The 16864-nt window shown below is 49.9% G+C and overlaps 1 protein-coding gene across 2 annotated transcripts in view; it reads left to right on the top strand.

Annotated features, from left to right (window-relative positions):
* Positions 1–16864, top strand: part of NSF (N-ethylmaleimide sensitive factor, vesicle fusing ATPase) — a 74938-nt gene that overhangs the window by 45199 nt on the left and 12875 nt on the right. For both annotated transcript variants that reach the window (XM_039565666.1, XM_039565667.1), the window contains exons 9-17: positions 90–289; positions 2083–2248; positions 2786–2860; positions 4610–4797; positions 7750–7845; positions 8419–8575; positions 9684–9817; positions 11233–11299; positions 11489–11568. In XM_039565666.1, coding sequence (XP_039421600.1) covers positions 90–289; positions 2083–2248; positions 2786–2860; positions 4610–4797; positions 7750–7845; positions 8419–8575; positions 9684–9817; positions 11233–11299; positions 11489–11568 — 1163 coding nt within the window. The remainder of the gene's footprint in view (positions 1–89; positions 290–2082; positions 2249–2785; positions 2861–4609; positions 4798–7749; positions 7846–8418; positions 8576–9683; positions 9818–11232; positions 11300–11488; positions 11569–16864) is intronic.

The raw sequence follows: 16864 nt of genomic DNA, 5'->3' as shown, positions 1-16864 counted from the left end.
CCCATCTCTGCCAGCTCCCTGCAGAAGGGCCTCCCTCAGTGCTCCCTGGCTGTCCCCATCCTCTCTGAGCCTGTTCCCTCTCCTTGCAGGCTGCAAGCACGTGAAGGGCATCCTCCTGTACGGGCCCCCGGGCTGTGGGAAGACTCTGATGGCCCGGCAGATCGGGAAGATGCTCAATGCCAGGGAGCCAAAGGTGGTCAACGGGCCCGAAATCCTCAACAAATACGTGGGAGAGTCCGAGGCCAACATCCGGAAGCTGTTTGCTGATGCAGAGGAGGAGCAGAGGAGGGTAAGGACACACAGGAACGGGGGGGGGGTGGTGGGAATGTGCCTGGGAGAGTCTGGAAAGGGTCTGGAATCTGAAAATTACTGCTCGCATTAAAGGCAGAGTCACTGCTTGGCTTTGGGTTATGGTTATTCCTGGTGAGCCGTGGAATATTGGTGTTGTACAGGCTCACACAATCTCAGTTGTGAAAACAGTCTTGGAAGCTGGAAAGGCAGCTGGGCTCCAGCCAGCTCTGCAGACAGGGACAGTGTGCTGGAATTCCATGCAGTTACTTGGGAGTAATACAGCAGTGCCCACCCTGCTTGTTTTGGGTCATGTGCTGTCACCTGCTCCAAAAGTCCTTAAAAGTCAGACTGTACAAATTTTGCTCTGTTTTTAGTTTCTTTTTTGTTTTTGGTGGGAGAGACATAATTGATCTGTTTGGAGTTTTCTTACTAAATGAAGCTGGCACATAACATAGTACAAATTCCAAATAAGCTTTCAGGATTGCACATGTTTGGGTTGCAGACATATTGGTGTGTTATAGCACTCTAAGTGTTATAATCAATACATGGTTAATTTTTCTCAGTAGAAAACTAATGGATGAGAATAATGTCTCGGAACTAGAGATCTTTGAAAGTGGAAGTGGAGATAAAGGTTCTGGTTTTTTATCCATTGCTTTAGCTGGCTATCAAAACCTCAGTCTTGAGTTTCAAGGTATAAGTACTTATTTCATGTGTGCTGTGGTAATTCTTCTCTGCTGTGGATCACTTGATCTTGACAGATTTTCTGGTAAAGAAAACCACATCAGGCTAAATACAGGGAAGTCTTTTAAGAAGTCATTAGCAAATGATCCCTTAATTTTATTCAGCTCACAAGATGCAGATTTTGGTGGTGGCTTGAAATAATTTCATTTCTTCAGCAGAAGGTTTATTAGTCAGTCAATCAGCTTTGTGGGGTAACACAGCCCCACGTGAGCAATCTCCTGCTCCCTGGTGGTTGCAGTACCTCTGGGAGCTGCTTTCCCTTGGCAATAACACACCTGTTAAAATACACTCGATATTGGCTGCAGGGGCTGGGCCTGATGACAGCTGGGAGATTAAAAAGGTCTCCGAAAGGTTGGCATTGTGCTGCCTGTGTCTGGGGCAGATTGCCAGGGCCAGCACATTCACCCAGTGATAACGTGGTCTGCACTGGCCACAAAAGATGGTTTAGAGGTGGAATTTGAAGGGAAAAAGCTTCATAATGCAGTCACAAAAAGTATCCTGTTCTCTTACCAGCTGCAACTGCCTCAGCCCTGAGTGAACCTGGAAATGGCAGTTCTGGGGCTGACTGGCATGGAGAGGCTGGGCTCCTAAAAAATATTAACAACAAAGCTGCTCTGGCAAGCTGTGTATTTTCTAACTTCAGTGCAGCCTGGGGTGTTCCCACCCTGGAGCATCCCTCCCTCCACAGAGAAGCCTTGTTCCCTGTCCCTGGAGAGCTTTCCCAGGTACCAAGTGCTGGGACCCTTTGAGCTGTGTGTTCCAGCTCTGGGCTTTGCTTTGCTTGCTCAGCCTCGTGCTCTTCCCCAGAACCTGTGTAGCTGCAAAGTCCTGAGTTTGGGCAGAGCCCCCCAAAGCCCCTGGTTTGGAGGGGGGCAGGATGTTCCCCTGGAAAGGGCTGAGATCCGCGCACACACACACACACAAGTGTGATCCTGAGCACACAGGGAGTATCAGCGGTGTGTCTGTGTGGCTGAGCTTGGTCACTGTTGAGTCTGGACTGCTCTCAGCAGTCAGACCGGTGACATTCCTGACACGTCCTCTCTCCCACAGCTCGGAGCCAACAGTGGGGTGCACATCATCATTTTTGATGAGATTGATGCCATTTGCAAGCAGAGGGGCAGCATGGCCGGCAGCACCGGCGTGCACGACACCGTGGTGAACCAGCTGCTCTCCAAAATCGATGGCGTGGAGCAGCTCAACAACATCCTGGTCATCGGTAGGTGGGGCTGCCTTGCTCTGTCCTGGGGGCTGGGTGAACTCTGCTGGTGTTTTCCTCACTGCAGGTCAGCTGAGGAACCATTCCGTAGGGAATGGCTGCTGTTGGAGCAGCATCAGCAGCAGGTTTAAAGGGACATGCTGCTGTGGTTGGCAGATCCTTCTGCTTTCAGCAATTTCCTTTTTGAGTTTTTGATAAGGAGCGTTTCATAGTTAGAGAAAACCTGCAAGGACTGATAGAACTGAGGTATGAGCCTGTGGGGGAGTGGGGCTGCTCCAGCCGTGCTGTGTTGTCCTGCTGCAGGAGCCCTGCAGGTGCAGCACCAGACAGGTAGATACAGCCACAGGCACGGGTTTGATCCCTGTTGCCCTGACTCTCCCTCAGGGCATGGCTTTCCCAACATTCCAGAAGATGAGTATCTTCTGTCTGTTTTCTTGGGACTCTGAGTATCTCCCTGGCTCTGTGCGCTGTATCAGGGGCTGGAAGCCCACTCAGGAAGCTCAGATAACACTTGTTTTGTTTCAACTTTGACTTTAGGAATGACCAACAGACCTGACCTGATTGATGAGGCCCTGCTGAGGCCAGGGAGGCTGGAGGTGAAGATGGAGATTGGTAAGCACGCTGCAGATCCCAGTTCCTCAGCTCCATGAACCTACAGCAGCAAAGCAAATGCAGATCATAAGTGTATAAATGTGAGCAACCCCCAGGATGGCTCAGGTGCTGAACTTCATGCAGCTCCCTCCAGAATATAAATTAAATCAGACCAATAAAATCCCACCTTGGACTTTCCTACTCTGCTAAACCTGATCTCAGTTTCTGCCCAGCAGAGTGGGCAGGGATGGGCAGGCTGGAGCCTGAATCTCTTGTGTGAAGGAAAGGAGGCAAATAATGGTACCAGGTCATTCCTGGGTGCAAATTGCAGGGAGGGCAGGCAAGAGCAGTGGGTGAGCTAAAAGTGGGCTAAGAGCTTGGTTTGCCATTTCATCTGGCAATGGAGAAGCAGCTGTCTGCCAGCAACTAGAAAGGGACCTTTGTAACTGTGCACATCTGCCTCACCCCAATGCAGGGTAAATTAGAGAATATCTGAGCATGTAGGCTTTATTAAGAAATTAAGCCCAGATCATCTCAGATTCGTGAGAACAAATCACTGACTTTGCATTTGAGATCAGAATTTGGTCAGTGAAGATCATGGTGGAGCCTAAAGGGTGGCTGGCCTGGGGGCTCAGTGCTGAGGTAACAATTCACTGAAGAAAGCTGGAATAGAGAACAGCCTGGGACTGGTGAAAAGCTCAGTGATCCTGGAATAAATTATCAGGTGACAGAGGGTGGATTCTCCTGGGAGCTGTGCATGTTTTAAAATGTCTTTTCACATCCCCTCAGCACAAACAGGAGTCAGTGCAAATATCAGATCCTTGGAGTAGAGGCTGGGGTGGCAGGCTGGAAGGAGCTGAGCACAGTGGGGCTTTGCCAGGATGATGTGCCAGACTGACAGGTTACACTTTGTTTTAAGACAAGAATTTCCTGTATCAGCCATTGTGTGTTTCAGAAGGGACTTGCTAAGGTGCAGGCTGGGAAATGATCACCTCAGTCAGTCAAAAGAAAAGACATATATGGGAATGATATGGGCCATGTGAAGAGGGAAAGCTCTGGATTTTGAGAGAGTAAAATTTCAGTTGATTCAGTAATTAGTGGATGTGACCCCCAGGGATAAAGGAGCAGAATGGACTTTACCAGGGCCTGTAGTGACAGGACAAGGAGCAGAGACTTTTAATGGACACAGGACAGGGTCAGATGGGATATAAGGAAGAAATCTGTTATGGAAAGGGTTGGTGGTGAGGCCTTGGCACAGGGTGCCCAGAGCAGCTGTGGCTGCCCCTGGATCCCTGGCAGTGTCCAAGGCCAGGCTGGATGGGGCTTGGAGCACTTTGGGATAGTGGAAGGTGTCCCTGCCCATGGCAGGGAGTGGAACTGGAGGGGCTTTAAGGTCCCTTCCAACCGAAATCATTCCATGATAATTGCAAGGGGGGAGCTGGACTGAGGGATGCCAGGGGACTGCCCAGGTTGTCATTGTGTAATGAGAATTCCTGGGGATGGAAGTCTGAGAGCAACTGACTTGGAAGAACCCTGAGGAAAGAAACTCAGCCTTGTGCTTTTCTCTCTGGTTTGGTGGTGACACTGCTCAGTTTAATGTTAATGAGTTGATGTAACTGAATGTTCTCAGTGAAAAGCATCGTCAAATACCCTCACTGTAAGTGCAAAGTGCTCCTGGTGAGAAGGGGCAGGAAGGGACGCTGAGGGGAGGCACAGGGGATTTGCAGGGCTGTGCTGAGGGGGTTGGGTGTGCTCTGTTCCCCATCCCAGGCCTGCCGGATGAGAAGGGCCGGTTCCAGATCCTGCACATCCACACGGTGAGGATGAGGGAGCACCAGCTGCTCGCTGAGGACGTGGACATTGCAGAGCTGGCAGTGGAGACCAAAAACTTCAGTGGTGCTGAGCTGGAAGGTTTGGTTCGAGCTGCTCAGTCCACTGCCATGAACAGACACATTAAGGTCAGTCCTGTTGTCTCCTACTGGGGTAAAAAAGGGAAAATAATAAAGTTTGGAATCTTGAATGTTTACTTCCAAATGGAAAGTGGCCTATCAGTGTAACTTAGATGAAATTCATGTGGGCATCACCTTTTCCCTGTGCTTTTCCTTTGTTCTGAATTCCCTCTTCCCTTTCCTGCCCTCCAAGTGCCTCTTGCACAGCTTGGTGGGCTGGAAGGAGATGATTTGTGAGGGTGTTTTGATAAAAACTGAAAGTCTTGAGCACAGTTTGTGCATTGGAGCCAGGAGACAAGGTGGGAATCAGAACAGGCAGTTATAGGGAGGCTCTGCTGGAGCCTGTGCAGCTCAGTGTGTTCATAAATGATCTGTAAGGAGGGAAGGTTGCAATCTCAGAGCTGGTTTGGGGGCATAAAGACAAAGGTCACCAGTGGAGATCTGCAGGGGGCATTTGAAATGATGCGAGTGCACAAGATGCCAGTGAATTTTAGGTGTCCACTGGGAGAGAGAATTCAAACAGGTAGAGACAGGATGGGGTCAAGTTCTTGGAGTTGGAGTGGTCTGGAAATCCCAGCTCAGTCCTTGTCAGTAAAAACAGCACAATAACAAGGTTAGAATTTACCAGGAGAGGTAAACAGCAAAAGTGGAGCTGTGATTCCATCATGGATAAAATCCTTGGTGTACTTGGATCGTGCTAGAACCAGGGTATGGAATGGCAGCAGGGGGTCAGAGGTACACAGGAGGGTTTTCTTTGAAACAATGATTAAACTGGGATTCCTCAGCCTGAAGAAAGCATGGTGAAGGGTTATGAAAAGTGTGAGTGTGCTGGGATCAGGGAATGGGGGTGGCTGTTCACTGTTTCCTAATGGAAGAACCCAGAACGGCAGAGGAGATGTGCTTGGTGTGGAGGAGTGTTTCAGCCATGGAAGGAATCCTTGCCTCCAAATCTTGGTTGGGTTCAGAGGGGTTTGTACAAAGCCTTCCATTGCAAATAAGTGCTTACGTGGTGATCACCCCATGTCCACTGCTTCAGGCAACATTCCCAGCTCCCTCTGTTCTCCAGGAACATTTCCTTGCCTTCCCAGCCCCGCTGGCTGGGGGGGTCAGTGTGTCTTCAGGAGGGAGTTCAGGGCCCCGAAATGTCAGGGGGTGTGAAGGCAGATGCAAAGCTCAGTATTCAGTGGTGTTGAAATACGAGATGATGAGGTGGTGAGGAAGGAGCCTGAGGCACAGCCCCTGCTCCCCTGGCCAGGACTGGGGGCAGCTCCTGCAGGGAAAAGCCCTGGACATCAATCCCATAGCACAGGGACTGTAAAAATCTGCTCAGCCTCGAATGTGAGGAGAGCAAATCACACTTCCATTTAAGTGAGAAATCATTTGCTGCTTAGACATTTGTATCTCCTGGGAGTGCTCTTTCTAAAGGAAAAATTACTCTTTCTGCTAATTAGTCTTGTATAACCATAACACTTGACAAGTTATTGTTTCATATAGCAAAAAACCACAAACATCATCACTTCCTCATTTTCTTGTGCTCTGTCTAAAAAAATAATCAGCACCTCTGGAAGTATTTTCATCCCTTTGCAGGCAAAACATTTTCCTTAAATAATTAATTTTGCTTGTAGTTGCTGTTTTCCCAGTGCTTGAGTTTTGGGCGAATTTGGGGAGCGTTGGCGTTTTGATCTATTCCCTGTTGTGCCAGGAAGTCACGTGGGAAAAGGGGAGATGGCAATGTGCAAATGTGAAAGAGCAGTCCCCTCCTCTGGGGTGGTTTGTGATCCACAGCTCAGTGATGTATGGATGTGCTTTCCACATGGGAAGTGGCCACGCATTGTTTTGCTTTTCAGACACTTTGATTTTGGGTAATATTCTTTATTCTGCAGTTGTTTTCAGCCAAAATATGCAGTAAAGTACTTTATTCTTTCTTCCAAGTACTGAAAATTTAAAATATACATCATAGGCCTGACCTAGTTTTCAGAAGCACCTGTGAGAAGCAAGAGCACGAATGGAAAATGAAGGGGCATTGTCTTCTGAGTTGTTTAAACTCTTGTGATTCTCTCTCAAACTGTGTGTGTGAAAAATTAAAACATGAACTCATTAAAGGCTGGGGAGGTAAGAGCCCCCTGGTTTTGAGTGTAAACACAACTTCAGGAGTAAATGAAGTGTTTCAGGTACCTTCACCTGCCTCTGTGGGTAGAAAACTGATCACCTGTACTAAAGATCCCTTCAGTTGTGTATTTGGCATCTGTGTTTCTGCTTGGTGGGTGTTTTTGGGAGAAGGAACTCTCATTTCAGCCATGCTCTGGCTGTAGGTGTGTGCTTGGCACAGGAGGACTGGCCAGGCTGGGTTCCTGTGGTTGCTGTTTAGGGCCTGCATTTGCTGCTCTTCAAGACAAGCACCATGTCATTGTTTTTATTATTTTTCCTTCCCATGCTCAGGTGCACTCCGTTCTTGCAGGTCATCCTGTGGGAGGGGAAGGGCTGAGACACATCTTTGAGGGTTAAAAGTAGTTGATTTGTCTTAGTTCCCAGCTCCAAAGGGTACCTATATAATCCCAGTAAGTTCTAGAAATTTAAACTGGGTCGAGATCAGTCCCACACTGGCACCGGTCTGAACCTCGCTGACACTTGGTTTGCAGCACAGCAGCAGCAGCAGGGATGGGCCAGAGCTTCAGTCCTGTTCTGAGCTGGGGTGGCTTTTCTGAAATGGGGGTCACAGACATCCTCTGCACTTCAGCATCCCCCAGGGGGGTGGGACAGCTGTCCTGAATGGCTCTGTGGGGCTGGGATGTGGCCGTGGCTCTTGGAGGTGGCGATGGCTCCAGTGGTACCCAGCAAATGCCCTGGCAGGAGCATTTTTCTTCCTGACACAGACCAGCCACAGGCCTGGGGCTGTGGAGGGAAGGTGGGGAGGAGCTGTGTGGGACTGCTGGACCTCAGTGTCTTTTATTGCCTTTCTAGGCCAGCAACAAAGTGGAGGTGGACATGGAGAAGGCAGAGAGCCTGCGTGTGACCAGAGGAGACTTCTTTGCATCCTTGGAGAACGATATCAAACCGGTAAGTGGGCACTGTGGGACTCCAGGAACAGCCACCCAGTGCAGCCCAGCTTCCTGCTGGGATCACACACCAGTGGTGCCCCATGGGCAGACATGTCCTGTGCTGTGAAAGTGGGGAGCTCTGAGCTCTCTGTGTGCCTGTGGCTGCCTGGAGAGTCACAAAGAGAATAGAACAGGTAAAGAACAGCTGGAGGTTTCTTCCCCTTGTCACGTCTCTCCCTTGTAGGCCACTTCAGTGCCTGGGTGACAGCTTTACCATGGGCTGTAGGAGGAGGTTTAAGCCTCCTTTTTGAGAATTGTCTCCACTCCACAGTGTGGAGTCAGAACCCACTGGCAACTTGCACTGACTAGAACTGGTTATGAGGGCGTATGAAAAGATGTTTCTGAACGTGCCTGGTCTCCAGCTGTGTTCAGCCCTCTGAGCTGGAATGCTGTGAGTCACCAGGGGGTGTGACTGTCTCACTCCAGCATCTTCCAGAGCGTGGCTCCTGGTCATTTCTGTTTAATTGTTTCATGGTTTTTCTGATGGGATGAAAAATCTTTTGGTAAAAGAAGTTTTCCTTCTTTTCTACAGGCATTTGGAACCAACCAGGAAGACTATGCCAGCTACATCATGAATGGGATCATTAAGTGGGGAGACCCAGTAACGAGGGTGTTGGATGATGGGGAGCTGCTGGTCCAGCAGACCAAGAACAGTGACCGCACTCCCCTGGTCAGCGTCCTGCTGGAAGGTACAGCTCAGGGAAAACATGTGGGAAATCCCCTTCTGGAGACTGCTCCTGTCAGCTGCCCACCTGCTCACCTCTGACATCCTGCACCTGTAGGAAATATGTGGGGGGAGAGCTGGAATTGGGCTCTTTCAGTTTGCTTGGGTGAAATTGCTTTGGATATTAGAACTGCCTCCTCAGCCAGAGGGAATCCTGTGCTTAGAACAAGGGAGAAGGGAATGTACCCAGTTAATAACCAAAATGTACCCAGTTAATAACCTGAATTTGGCTGGTTTACAGTGGAGATGGCTCTAGCTGAGTCAGTTGTCTAATTTCTCCTTGAAGTCACCGGGGAGCTCATCAGTGCAACTAGCTGAGTTCAAACAGCCACATTCAGGTGTCTCTGTCAGGGAAAGGTGGATTTCCCTCTATCCAGACTGCTACTGACTGAGGAGAGTTTCCAGATATTGGAAACTGGTTCCAGTATCTGCATTACAGGTATTGGAGTGGAATTTGTTATATTGGAGTGGAATTTGTTATTTATCTCTTCCCTTTATTTTTTCCCAGAGTTAAAGATGGGTTACCACTATTGCTTGTGGTCTGTAGCTTTGGATTTAACCCTGAATAATTCTGTATTAGTGCCCAGCAATTCCTTCTGTCCCTCCAGACTGATTCATGTTGGGTGCATGGATTCAGGTGTGTCTTTGGTCTCCAAATTATCCTGGTGTGAATTCAGGCCAAAACAAATTGTCTTTGCCAGTGTTTCCCTGGTGTTCCTGCTGCTGACTTGTTTGCCAGGGTACCAGCAGAGATCATTCTGAGATGGGACATAAGCTCAAGAAATTGATCCAAAACACAAACTCACACATTTTGGTGCTGTGGCTGCTCCTACAGAGTATGTAATGTCCTCTTTTGTGTCATGGCAAATCATTCTGCATGTGCTCAAGTAGTTCCATCAATTGCCTTCATGTGGAGGATTGGGTTGCACCAGGAGTTAGTGTGTTCCTTCTGCAGGCTCATTTCACACTGCAGATACCTCTGGATGGAATTCTAAACATACCTCAGTATCCACACAGAGCATTGTCAGAGCTGTTTTCTCCCTTGTTTATTCCTTGTTTGTCCTTTGCTCCAGGTCCCCCCCACAGTGGGAAGACTGCTTTAGCAGCAAAAATAGCTGAAGAATCCAACTTCCCCTTTATCAAGATCTGTTCTCCTGATAAGATGATTGGGTTTTCTGAAACAGCTAAGTGCCAGGCCATGAAGAAGGTACGTGTGTGTCCTCCCCTTTGCCTGCTGACAGCCCAGTTCTGAGTTCTCCTGTGGAGGGAAAGGTGAATTACCCTTGGGATGGTGTTTTCTGCTCTCTCTAGGTCGGGAATTCCTGCATATATTCGTTTATAAAGTTGGGTGTATCACAGCATTGTAGAATGGTTTGGGTTGGAAGGGACCTTAAAGCCCATCCAGTGCCACCCCTGCCATGGGCAGGGACACCTCCCACTATCCCAGGAAGCTCCAAGCCCCGTCCAGCCCAGCTGCTCTGGGCACCCTGTGCCAGGGCCTCCCCACCCTCACAGGGAGGAATTCCTTCCTAATATCCCATCTAACCCTGCCCCCTGTCAGTTTGAAGCCATTCCCTCCTGTCCTGTCACTCCAGACTCTTGTCACAGTGTTTTTGTGGCACTGGCACTGAGGGACTCGGGGGAGGTTTCAAGGCTCCATCCCGGTTGGGTCTGGTGTGTGATCCTGGCAGACAGTGGGGCAGAGCAGAGCTGGGATGAGCAGGGCTGGAGCTCTGCCTGTGGAGGTGGAGGCAGGAAGGGCTTAGGGCTGCCCTTGGGGAGAACAGATCCTGCCTGAGTGGGACTAGGACCAGTTCTGAGGTGGGGTGTTTGGCTAAACAAGAGCTTTAACAGCATGGGGAGCCGAGGAATGTGGACGAGTTGAACATTGTCATTTCCTGAAGCAGCCCAGCTCTTACTCTTCAGGGTGAATGGTACTGAATGGGGCATGGGAGTGGATGTTACTCTGATCAGCTTGGTGCAGGGTTGTAGAGTTTCTAAGGGAGGGAAGGTGCTTAGGAGAAGCAATGCGCTCGTGACTGGGGGTCCAGTTTGTGGCTTGGATTCCAAAAGGAGCCTTTTGGATTCACTGGAATCAGGGTTTGCTGGAGGCAGGGCCACCACTGCTCACACCCAGAGCTGTGCAGGATGCTCTGTGCTGCTCCAGGAATGGTGACTGGAGCTGAGATCCAGACCTGAGTCAGTCCCTTCTCCCTGCAGGGTGCTGTTCTGGACAGTATCCAGTATCCAGCCTGAGGAGAAAAGCTCACAGCTGTGTTACAGTTGTGGAGGTTCTCTGTATGTGTGTATCACATTCTCAGTGTTGCCCCAGCTCCAAAAACAGAGGAATGGTGCTGGTTTGTCCTTGGCTTACAGTGAACCTCAGGGCAGCTGTTTGTTGCTAAGGGTGGGGGGGTAAATGAACCAATAAACTGAGTTTGTGGAGATGGCGGTGTTTTATTGCCTGCAGGGAGCCTGATCTCTCAGTACCTGCCCGTTTCATTCTCAGTTTATTCCTCTCAGTGCTGCTGTGTTCAGCTGAACCCACATCAGCAGGCCCAGCTGTGGCTGTTGTAGTCCTGTGGCTGAGGTTTAACACTGAGATATTTTGCTGTTTTCCAGATCTTTGATGATGCCTACAAGTCCCAGCTCAGCTGTGTTGTCGTGGACGACATTGAGCGACTTTTAGGTGAGTCAGGAAGAGGGAGAGCTGTGCTGGCTGCTGCAGAAATATTGATGTATTTGCAATGCTGAAACATTGCAAACTGGAAATTATCTGGACCCATTTACTTCAGGAGCATTGAGCTGGTTTGGATACAGTGAAGTGGCTTAAGTGTGCATCTGCTCCATGGGTGTTAAAATGCTTTTTTCCTTTCAGATTATGTCCCAATTGGACCTCGGTTCTCCAATCTGGTCTTGCAAGCCCTTCTGGTGCTGCTGAAGAAAGCCCCCCCTCAGGTAAGGCAGGGATGCCCTGTTCCTGCAGGAATTGGGACAGTGGGAGCTTTGTGTCTGGCTGAGAGCTGCCAGGGGTATCGATGCTTTTGTCTGAGTCAGCCACGTTAATCCCAGCCTGCTGCTCTTCATTCACTTGGACATTTCTGGGATAACCACAAGGGATTCAACTTGAAATATCTAATTACTGGGGCCTGAATCTTCTGCAGTTAGTCCTAAAAATACTGGCTAAGGAAACCAGTTTAACCTTCACCATGTAAAGCTGAATTGTGCCAGCTGCCTGCCCTCTGAGGAGCTGTTCAGGCCAGATCCACCCCTGGCTCAGCCACGTGCTCCCTCCCTATTTATAAATCAATTTCTGTGTAATCTGTGATTGTGGCTGTCAGGGGTTTAATTTGTTCTTGACTTGAAATGATCAGGTGTTAATTACAGTGACTGAGGGAAGCTTAAGATCTTGCCTCTCGTGCTGATCCTGTCTGTTTGCACTTTGTGGCTCGATGAGATTTAAGAACATCACAAGTGCTGAGGGTTCTGCAGCTCGTGCTGAGTGAGACAGGCAGGCAGGGACTCCTTTCTTGTTTGGCATTTTCCTGTCGTTCACTGCGTTTCTGCTCCGTGTGTGAGAGTATCTGCATGAATAAATAACATCAGAACAGGAACACCTTGAAAGTTGGTGTCAGGAAAAAGCAGAGAAGCACAGTCTGGGCGGAGTCAGTTTTTTGTCATGTTTAATATCCTGGCCCAGGAGCGTGTGCGTGAGTGTTGTTTTCATTAGAGAGTTTGGTGAAAAGACCTTTCAAATCCAGGACTTTGAACTAAATTGTAATGCTACAGGCCCTGAGTTCCCCGTGTGACTGTCAGCCTAGAGAACAAAGATTTTCCCAGTGAGCTTTCTAGGCCACGTGAAGTCTGTAACACAACAGCATCCAAGTTTTATCACATGCTTGGAACACAACAGCTCCTGTGTGGAGCAGCCCAGCCATTCCTGGTCACATCATCTCCTGTAATCACTGACCTATTGCAGGCTGCTCCACAGTGCCAGGACATGGTTGTTCCCATAAATCAGTAGGGAAAATAGAACTCGATTTGGTTCGGCTTTCAAAGGAACTTAAAGTGTTAAATTGTCCTTTTGCCCATTGCATCCTGAATGTGGGCTGCTGCTGGGCTGCCCTTTGGGTGGCACCTGGGGCTCCCAAGAGCAGGACACGGGCTGGAGCTCACAGATATTTGCCAAGTTTGTGCTTGTTGCAGAGATTTGTACTCAGCAGGGTTTGAAATGCCCTGGGGGCTGGGAGACTCTGGCTTGACAGCCAATATTATGGTGACTTAAGCCATAAATTGTTGGAGGGTAGAGAGTGAGTTTGCTGAGGAAATGTCACTGGTTGATTGATCATGTGGGGTTTTTTTCTTTTTTTTTCTAAGTGTCCACTGTTGGCTGTGTGGGAATCAGGACGTGGGGTGAGCTGGGCCCTTTGGGCTGCCCTGCTGTGGCAGTTCTGGGGACAGGGCTCTTCCTGGTGTGTTTGTAGTGAGTTCCCTGGGATAGCCATGGCGTGTGGGGATCTTTTGCATTTAAAAAACCAAAGCTGTGTGTAAGAAGTAGAGTTGTGCAGGAAAAGGCCTTTTCTGCTGTGACTGTTTACTGTGAAAAAGGTTGGGTTTGGGCACAGAGACTTGGGGTTTTTGAACTCAAGTGAGGAACCCACAATGGGGATAATCCTGAGGGTTAATCAACACCTTCCGAGTTCCCTCTGAGATTACAAATTCCCTCGAGGAGCAGTTTCTTTGGAAGGAATGGTTGATCTCATGCTGTAATTTGAGGTGCAGATACAGGCCCTAAACGCATGAGCAGCATCAGTGGCACTGACCTTCTCCATGGGGTCAAAGCACCATGGAGTTCTGTGGGACTGGGATCATGGTTTAGCATCATTCCTTGTAAAAATGGGATGTCCTGGGACATCCCTGTGCTGAGAGGAGTTCTTGGCAGGATGCTGGGGAGGCAGTACTTGTTCCCCTTTGCTTCAGCGTTTCACTCGTGGGGGGGGCCCTGAAATACTGAGCTGATTTCAAAGAATCATGGGATGGTTTGGGTTGGAAGGGACCTTAAAGCCCATCTCATTCCACCCCTTGCCATGGGCAGGGACACCTTCCACTCTCCCAGGTTGCTCCAAACCCCATCCAGCCTGGCCTTGGACACTTCCAGGGATCCAGGGACAGCCACAGCTTCTCTGGGCACCCTGTGCCAGGGCCTCCCCACCTTCACAGGGAGGTATTTCCTCACAATATCCCATCTGTCCCTGCCCTCTGCCAGTGGGAAGCCATTCCCCCTTGTCCTGTCACTGTATTATCCCCTTGTCCCAAGGCCCTCTCCAGCTCCCTTGGAGACTGGCAGGGCTCAGCGCAGGGAATGACGGAGCAGTGGGAGCGGGGGGGCGGATGCAGCGCGGCCGCTCCCATTGCTGTGGCCCAGATTATGAATTCCCTGGGGTGTCACATCACTTGCAGGGATATTCTTGATGTGCAAGCAGCTTCCTGCAGTCACTGTAGGCTCCGTGTGGAAGAGAAGCGTTTCTGGGATGAAATGTTATTAATTATGCATCGAGGTGCGTGTCTCTCTTGAATTGGCGTAGGGAAGCTGCCTCGCAGGCTCCCCTCTTCCGAGGGAGGCTGGATTATTGGAACGTGGTGTGGGAAGGACAAACACTTGAAGGTTCTGGTTTTCTTTTGAGAGTAAACACTTTAGACTTTAAATAAACTAGAAACCTCTCTGAGCTCGCTTTAAATTGCCAGTCACAGCTCCTGCTTGTGGTTCCACTCAGCAGTGTTAAATAGTGCTATCTGTTACTGTTGCTTCAAGAGGACTGAAAACCATTGCATTTTGTTTAGCATCTTTTTTTTTTTTTAAACCAATTAAAAATCTTTTCTGAAATGCCTTGAAGAGAAGAAAATAAACCATGTTCTCTTGGGTCTTTAATTCAATCAAGTTTGCCTGTGTTGTGCAGGAGCAGGGACTGGGGGATGGAAAGGCTGAAAAGGGCTGTCTCAGCAGGGAGCCGAGCGGGAGAAAAGGACTTCCCTGAGAACTGAGCAGCAGCAGCTCCCAAAGCCGGGGCTGCTTCATCTACATGCAGAGTCACACAGGGCCTGGAGGCGCTCCCCAGCCCCACAGAGGTTCACATGTGCTTCCCTGCTGCTTCCCAACAATCGGCTGGGCGGGAGGGACCCTCGGCATCCCCACGTGGAGCCAGAGCCGGGCACGGGCTGGGCAGGGTCAGGGAATGTCTGCCTGAGCAAGGTGCTCTCCAAGGGACACCCACTCCTGGGGCTGCCCTTCCACGGCTCCCAGAGCTCCCAGCCCCACTTTCAAAGTGAGATTCATGCCTGGGGATGCCCTTCCACTGCTCCCAGAGCCCTCAGCCCCTTTTCTCACTGGGATACCCACTCCTGGGGATGCCCTTCCATGGCTCCCAGAGCCCCCAGCCCCTTTTCTCACTGGGACACCCACTCCTGGGGATGCCCTTCCACAGCTCCCAGAGCCCCCAGCTCCTTTTCTCACTGGGACACTGGAGGCTTTTGCCACTTGATGAAAGTTAAGGGGGAATAATCTCCTTGTTTGATATAATCCCGGATGCATTCCTGATTCCACATCCCTTGGTGTGAACTGGAAGCAATTCCAGTCACCAGTGTTGCTACCTCTGTGTGCATAAACCTGGGGAACTGTGTTTCTCCCTTCACATGTGAGGAATTCCCAAGTCCCCCCACACAAGGATAATGGTGTCCAAGGCTCCTGAGCCCAGTGAGCAACTGGTGAGTGATGGAGGCACCTCAGTGCCACCAGTGCCTGGCTCCAGCAGAGCTCAGGCTTCCCTTGCCTGGGGCTGGCTGCATTTGCTGAAATTCCGTAATTGGAGACTGCACTGATGTGTTGAGGCTCCAGTTACTCACAGCAGAGTCTGTAACTGTGGCATGTTCTAGTTCCCCCTGGGCAGTGATGTGGTGCCTGCTGTGGCAGAGGAATCCATCCCGGTGCTGGAAAATTTGCTTGGTTCAAACGGCTTCTTCAAGTCCCACAGTTCTGTGCATGGCAACATCCTTCAGTCAGGTAAAATCCCTGCAGCAGAGGGGTCAGCTCTGGGGTCATCCCTCTTCTAGAAGGCAGCAGGGCAGGACACACACCTCTGTACTGTCCCTCTGTCAGCACAGAGGGATCTTGGGCTCCAAATTGGGGCACTTTGCCTAAAAATGGACAGGATGAATCCAGGCCTGAGGCTGTGCCTGTGTCTGATCTCTGGTGATGGAAGAACTGGGCTGGGACTGCCCTGGTCATGCATCCGACACCAAATGGTCTTAGGCTGTTCCTCCTTCCTTGGTAATGTACTCGCATGTTCTGCCTGATTTTTGGAAGTTCAGCTTGAATCCTGAGTTTCTATGGGCTGACCATGTGGCTCGTTGCCTTCACTGTGACTGCTGTAGAAGTTAAGGATCAAAAAAGTGCATTTTTCTGAAAATTTGGCCGCTTCAGCAGTACCTGGAACCCTGTGCCATGTGCTCTGGGATGACCCTGCTGGAGCAGGGAGTTGCACCGTGGCCCCTTCCAGCCTGAGCCATTCTGGGATCCTGGGACAAGAACAAATCCCAGGATCTCCTGTGGTGTGTGTCAGTGCAGAGGAGCTGGGTGAGGGCAGCTCTTCCAGTTTGCCTTGATGGCTTTTCCTGCTGCCTTGATAATTCCTGGGCAAACAATGCTGCCCTGGGGGTTCCCATTTGTTTGTTGAGTTCCCTGAAAGTTGGAGGAGCTCAAGGGACTCCTGCCCTGTCGGTGCTGGGGGGTCACAGTGGCTGCTTTCCAGGGGTCAGGTTTAAAGGCAGGGAGTTGAAGGCATGGCTTCTTCTGAGGAAAGCAGGGAAAAATCAGGATCTTTTGGGTGGAGCTGTTAAAAATTTGAAGCACTTTTGCAGAGTAGCCATCTGTTCTGAGGAGCTCCCAACCACGTCAGTGGTTCAGGGACCTGGGAATAGATTTTAACAGAGATATCTAAAAATTCCTGATGGATCTGCCCTCTGGGAACTCATCCTGGTGCTTTTCAACCTTGTTAAGCCTTTCCTTTCTTAGCGCTGTCTTTGCCTGAGTCCAGCCGAGCTGTTGGTGAGAGCAAACCCCCTTTAGTTGAGTTTATCTGATGTTTGATAATTCCATCTTGTGCTCCCTGGTTTCTGTAATGACAAGCAGCAGTTTCCCCCTCATCTCCTCTACACCACCTATGATTTTACAAACCTCTCTGTTTTTACCAAGGATCTA

The sequence above is a fragment of the Corvus cornix genome, chromosome 27, assembly GCF_000738735.6.
Source record: "Corvus cornix cornix isolate S_Up_H32 chromosome 27, ASM73873v5, whole genome shotgun sequence".
In the NCBI taxonomy this organism is placed as follows: domain Eukaryota; kingdom Metazoa; phylum Chordata; class Aves; order Passeriformes; family Corvidae; genus Corvus; species Corvus cornix.
Note: the sequence above shows the minus strand (reverse complement) of the source record. Positions and strands in the feature narration are given on the sequence as shown.